The sequence below is a fragment of the Octopus bimaculoides genome, chromosome 27 (assembly GCF_001194135.2).
Source record: "Octopus bimaculoides isolate UCB-OBI-ISO-001 chromosome 27, ASM119413v2, whole genome shotgun sequence".
NCBI classification, from domain to species: domain Eukaryota; kingdom Metazoa; phylum Mollusca; class Cephalopoda; order Octopoda; family Octopodidae; genus Octopus; species Octopus bimaculoides.
Genome location: NC_069007.1, coordinates 21,647,992 through 21,654,756, shown reverse-complemented (window position 1 = coordinate 21,654,756; position 6,765 = coordinate 21,647,992). Strand labels below are relative to the sequence as shown.

Below are 6,765 nucleotides of genomic sequence, written 5' to 3'. Positions count from 1 at the left end.
AGAGTAACCTTGTGATGGACTGGCATCCCATCCAGGTGGAGAATAAATATATACACCGTGGAAGCCAGGAAACAGGCCCTTATGAGTCAGTATGACTTGAGATGAAAGTAACTTTAGTTTTTCTGGCTGGACGAACTTCCTACCACCAACCACTTTACAGAGTGTACTGGGTGCTTTTTATGTGGTACTTGCATGGGTGCTTTTTACATAGCACTGACACAGGGTCCTTGCAGGTCAATCCTCTTCAGCAAGGGGAATCCGATTGACACTTCTACTGTGGAATACGGATTTTCTTGAATCCAGCAAGGTGCTGGATGCCTTGCTCCTTCGGATGGCTCAAGTATCCAAGTACTGTAATCGATGTAGTTGACTTTCGCCCCCTCCCCTCAAAATTTCTGATCTCAAACCCTGCAATGGAGATGTTTCCCTTTGAGGCATAATGCTGTGATCTCAGTCACATTTCCATTACCATGGAAACTGGGTAGCTAGACTGATGAGTCCCAAGGCTGAAGAAAAACATTAACAGAAAAAAAAAATGATTCAGACACTGTCTGGCAATTTCATATTTTATTTGTGATATAATACCATTTTATACAGTTATACTGTATATATACATATACATAGATAGATAGAAAAATATATACTTTATTTATCAGATTTGATTGTTGGTAAGTCATGCAGCAGTCAAGTTATGGACACACAGACACACACAGAGAAATATGTTTTATTTAACAGATTATGTCGTTGGTAAGTCATAAAGCAGTTATAGATGTGAAGAATAGTTTCTTGGTGAATGAGAAGGAGTCTTGTATTTTTTTTCCTACTTCATTGAGAGAAACTTGTCTTGCTTTGAGGTCTCTCTGGAGCTACCCAAGAAATTATTCTCACTGCCAAATACATACATAATATATATATATATATAAAGGAATAAACGATTATTGAATGTAATGAACTTCATTGGCTTACAGCTGTTTCCACTATAAGAAGTGGTGGACTCCCAGTTGAGTGCCTGAAATAAATGGCACTTCAGGTTTGAAGCTCTAATCACTCAAGTATCAGTCTGCCATATCTTACAGTGGAAATAGTTGTAAGGTAATGAAATTCATGAGATAATCGTTTATTCCTTTGTCATCTCTGTCCTTATTACTGCTCTGTCCTCAACTAATGCTTCATTGAGAAGCATACTTGTATTGTGTTCTATACAAGGTCATTAGCATCACAATAACTTAGCAATATATATATATATATATATATATACATACATATATATTGCTTCGGCATTGCAAGACCAATAACCCAATGTAGAACACAAACAAATGGAATATATATATGTATATATTTTCTTTATTTGTGAATTAAGGCTACCATTGGTATCATGCTTAGAAGAGTGGGAAAATATCCAAGTATCTTAAATATTTTTCAAGCTGATCACATGGAGGCGAACACCTTTCTCCATGAAAAGTCTCGCCAGTAGAGTAGTGAAGCCATACCGTTAGGTTATTAGATGTTATTCTTCCAAAACATCTCAACAGTCTGTTAAGATAACATCTAATAACCCACCAGTATGTCTTTTCTCCTCCTCTGATGAGATTGAAATAGCTGTAAGAGAACATGTTGAATTTTGCAGTTTTAATAAATTATGTTAATGCCACATCTCCATTTTCTGAATTTTAATTTGAATATTTATAAACCAAGATTTATATCTAAACCTATTATTTTATGAATAATAGGCAACATACCAGTAATTCATTGGATATTTTTTTCATCCCTTAAAGAGGCTATTTAACTTATATATATATATATTTTTTTTTCTTTCTGATTCTGATCAACTAACTGATAATATATATCATCATCATCATCATCATCATCATTTAACATCCATTGTCCATTCTGGCATGGGTTGGATGATTTGATCAGGGCTGGCAAGCTGGGAGGCTGCACCAGACCCCAGTCAGATTGGTGTCTGGTGCAGTCCTGGTCAAACCGTCCAACCCATGCCAGCATGGACAACGGACATTGAATGATGATGATGATATATATATATTATCACTATGAGAAATAAAGCAGTTATATTTTAATTTTGTTGAGCAGTATATTCCCAGTTATATATGCATATATATATATATATATATGTAAGTATGTATATTTGTGTAGGTAGATATATATATTTGCATATAAGTATGCGTGTGTATATATACATTGGATTTAATGTAGAAAGTTTTGTCAAATTTTTCAGTAGATTTTAGTAATTTCTTTTTTTTTTTTTTATCAAAATGATTTGAGGTGGGGGAGGGGATTAACATTTTGAATAGTGTGTGTGTGTGTGTGTGCTGATAGACAATTAAAATAAAAAGTGCTGAGAACCAAACAACAACGAATTAGTTGCATTGTCTGGAACAAGCAAGTGGATTCTTCAGTATCCAAATCTCAATGCGCCTTCCAAAGGCTGGACCGTGACCTCTGAATACTGACAAGTAGTATTGATCCGTGACATATGAGCGTTGTTTCGAAGTGAGTTCTTGGCTAAAGTGTTGGTAGAGGAAATCCATGGCATTGTTAGCATATCCATAAAATGCTTTTACGTACACCTCCATATCAGTGAGCAATTCCAGCAGAACGTTTGACTGCAAAGAGAGATTAGAAATGGATACCTGAGTGTATATGATAAGTGGATATCAGGGTATATATAATATATATATAGATATGTGGATATTAGAGTATATATATATTTATATTGTCATGTCGGAACTAGCTCAGGCAACAGTGTATCTTTAAGTCAACTGATGCAAATACACAACCAGGTGATGTAAATGTACATCAACCGATTTAAAACGTGGACTGTGTCTGAAAGTTTACATCAACAGTTTTAAATTGGTTAACATAGTTCTCAGTGTGACACAGAATGGAACAAGGCTGGCCCTTTGAAATACAGATACTACTCATTTTTGCCAGCTGGGGTCACATGAGATAAAATGTCTTCCTCAAGGATGCAATGTGCCTCCAGGAATTGAAATCTCAACCTTACAATCATGAGCCAAATGGTTCTCGTCTTATACATTCTGATTATCCACAAACACACACACTCACAAAAAAAAAAAAAACGCACACAAAACACTAAAAACACACGCACGCACACATTTACTCTGCTGTATATGGAATTGAAAATGTTGTCTCAGAGTTACTCACATTGGTTGGGCATGGTGGTGGCTCCTTATGAACATAGAACTGCATCTGGTATTTCTGTGGACAAGTACTTTGAGCTGGTTGCTTTGTGATCTTCGTCATTACAGGAATGGTCCTACTCATTGTCAAGTTCAAACTATTTCTTCCTGCAATCAAAGGAATTGGAGATCAAACTATTGATTACAAAATTCAATTCCCTGTCTATTTATTTATTTATTTATTGGTGGCAAATTCATTAGCAATTAAACTTATACAGGTGACCTATAAAGTACCTTTGTGAAGGCACATGGCTCAATGTTCAGAGCCACTCACATGGCTTTGGTGTCGGTATGATACTATAGTAGAAGACACTTGCCCAAGGTGCCACACAGTGAGACTGAACCTGGAACCAGGTGGTTGGGAAGCAAGCTTCTTACCACACAGCCACACCTGCACTTATAATGACAAACAAAAAACAAAAAAAAATGATAATGCTGACTTAGTTGCTCCATAATTAGAAACCAATAAAATAAATACCAGATTGTAATAAACCTTGGGTTCCTAGGATTGACTAAAATTCTTGAAGGCACGGCTCCATTATGGGCATAATCTAATGAAACGGTACTCACCCCTGAAGTATCTGTGGTTGTTCATATACTGATCCATGACTGCAGTATTATACGAACAGTTCTGCTCTGCGTAGTCTTTTGCCTCGCCAGTCACAATGTACATGGACATTTTGCGTGTCTCGATGTTGTCTTTAAAACAGTATGTTGTATTTGGACAATTGTATCCAGCTGTGAAAGATAAAGAAGGAAGATGAGAGACGGGGGAGAAAAGAAATCGTTTGTCGTCATAACATTAAATTTACTTAATTGCCTTCACACCATTTTTCTTTATTCACCTTCCTGTAATACGATGGAATGTCCTGACACATCTTCACTGCCAACCTCCTCCATGTATCTCTTCTATTGCAAGATACCTGTTCTTGTCACTCTTTCACACTTTAACCCTTTGGGATGCAGATTCTTCTGTTAAATGTCACTGTTGGCAATGGCTTTGTCTTGTATCCATCATCATCATCATCATCATTGTTTAACGTCCGCTTTCCATGCTGGCATGGGTTGGACGATTTGACTGAGGACTGGTGAACCAGATGGCTACACCAGGCTCCAATCTGATTTGAGAGTGTAGTGGGTGATTATGTATATGAAATTTTGAATTTAGTTCATAGACCCTCAGTAGTACCTTTGCAGACTACGAGGGGTCCATGCACCCCAGTTTGGGAACCTCTGAACTAAGGAATATCTCAATTTAAACTTAGTGACTAAAGCCATTCTGTTGTGGTTCATGTTGGCAAGGGACATAACCGTTTCCCATCAGTCTACTTGACTGACGAACAGGTTACACTCCTACATTGTGATAAAGAAGAAACTTACAATTTCCTGAGCAGAGACTTAGAATATTGCTGTCATCAGGGGCAGGTTTGCGTCGAGTAAAATATGGGCTTTTGTCAAACCATAATTTACTGAAACGACAAAGAAACAACAAACATATTTATGTATATACAACAAATACATACTCATATATGTATATATACACACACATAAATATATATATATATATATATAGAGAGAGAGAGAGAATGAGTGAGAAAAGAGAGTTATTAAGTCGGGCAAAATACGTAAACATTTTGTTAATACACCAGGCTAACAAAAGTTTTTAGATTAGAGGAGAACTCTGCACATTCTTGTGGTAGGGGCCAAGATTATAGTTCATCCCCATTCTATATTGTAAATCCAGAGTTGTATTGCCTGTTAGGCTGGTCTTTTACTCAGACTGATATATATATATATATATATATACAAGCAAGGTAGAAAGTTAGATCTCTGGAAGGAATGAAAGTAGTGACTATAGAGAGAAGTGATGTTTACTGCCACATCAATGTGGCTGTTCTGTAGGAATCGATGTCACTACTGTTTTTAATGCCAGCAGGAGCCATTCTTGTAAACAAATTTAAAAGATATATATATATATCTATGTAGGGGCAGGAGTGGCAGTGTGGTAAGTAGCTTGCTTACCAACCACATGGTTCCGGGTTCAGTCCCACTGTGTGGCACCTTGGGCAAGTGTCTACTACTATAGCCTCAGGCCGACCAAAGCCTTGTGAGTGGATTTGGTAGATGGAAACTGAAAGAAGCCCGTCGATTATATGTGTGTGTGTGTCTGTGTTTGTCCCCCCATCAACGCTTGACAACTGATGGTGGTGTGTTTACATTCCCGTAACTTAGCAGTTCGGCAAAAAGAGACCGGTAGAACAATTACCAGGCTTACAAAGAATAAGTCCTGAGGTCGATTTGCTCGACTAAAGGCGGTGCTCCAGCATGGCCGCAGTCAAATGACTGAAACAAGTAAAAGAGTATATATATGTATATATATTCACCTGAAGGTTGGAGATGTTTCTAGGTTTTTGAAGCCAGTCATGTAGAACCAGTTTTTCTGTAAAGTATTTTGTGTTTGATTGTAAACTTCAATCAATTTTTGATAAACTTGCCCCACTGGAATAGGTTTTGAAAAGCATTTTTCAGATATGCTTTTTGGGGTGCCAAGATGGAAGTCCAATTTGAGCTGAAATGAAGAAAAGTTTAAAATATTGGTTTCAAATTTTGACACACGGCCAGTAGTTTGTCGGGAGGGGCTAAGTTGAATAGATCGATACGCTAGTATTCAACTGGTATTTTATCAACCCCGAAAGAGTGAAAGGCAAAGTCGACTTTGGTGGAACTTGACGTTCTCTCGAGGTGAATATCGCAGTATTTCTGCATTCTTACACTACATCCACATTAAGTAAGTTATGAAGTTTGCTGTTTGGTACTTAATCTTGCTTCCATCATTAATATCTATTTTTATGCAGCCCAACAGTTTTTTTCAACATCAGTGCCTAATTAGGCAGATGCCTACTGCTGATGATGTGCAAACATGCTGAAATCACTGTTACTGAACAACTTTCATCTGCGACTGATTTTTCTTTACTTTCAGATACTTAATATGACACTCTGTCAAGAGGAACACCACAGTATTGTGGCATTCTTATAATACATCTACATTAAGTAGCATATAAAGTTTGCTATTTTGTACAAATAGTTCTCACATTGCTCATATCCATCTATCTATCCAGTTATCCACCTGCCTATCTATCTCCATGGTGGTGGTAGCTGGGGCAGTGAGGGATGACGGTGATAGTAAACAATGTGAAAGACTGGTGATGGTCCAAAACAATCAACAGAGAAAGAGAGAAAGAAAGAGGTTAGACAGAAGTAAAAAACTATTCTGACCCCCGAATAAGAAGACACAAAATGTTGCTTGTCATGCAGCTTTGCAGTAAGTTCCAAGTCCACAAATTATATCATTGTTTTGATGAAAATTGTTCATTGCTTGAAAAATATTGTCCAAATTCAATGAAATTTAATATATACTCAATGCATGAAGTGTCATTGTTGGGCCCAAGGACCAATGGAGAGCTCTCCATAGGAGCTAACTTAAAAGCCCTCCGATAGGGAGGCTTTTAAGCTAGTAATATATATATATATATATATATATATA

General features: G+C 37.0%; 1 protein-coding gene across 1 annotated transcript in view; it reads right to left on the bottom strand.

Annotated features, from left to right (window-relative positions):
- Positions 1 to 552: 552 nt before the first annotated feature.
- Positions 553 to 6,765, bottom strand: part of LOC106876168 (uncharacterized) — a 197,303-nt gene continuing 191,090 nt past the window's right edge. Inside the window, exons 5-9 of the mRNA XM_052977184.1 lie at positions 5,606 to 5,790; positions 4,602 to 4,690; positions 3,792 to 3,959; positions 3,187 to 3,329; positions 553 to 2,624 (exon numbers count right to left, since the gene is read on the bottom strand). Coding sequence (XP_052833144.1) covers positions 2,379 to 2,624; positions 3,187 to 3,329; positions 3,792 to 3,959; positions 4,602 to 4,690; positions 5,606 to 5,790 — 831 coding nt within the window. The 3' untranslated portion in view covers positions 553 to 2,378. The remainder of the gene's footprint in view (positions 2,625 to 3,186; positions 3,330 to 3,791; positions 3,960 to 4,601; positions 4,691 to 5,605; positions 5,791 to 6,765) is intronic.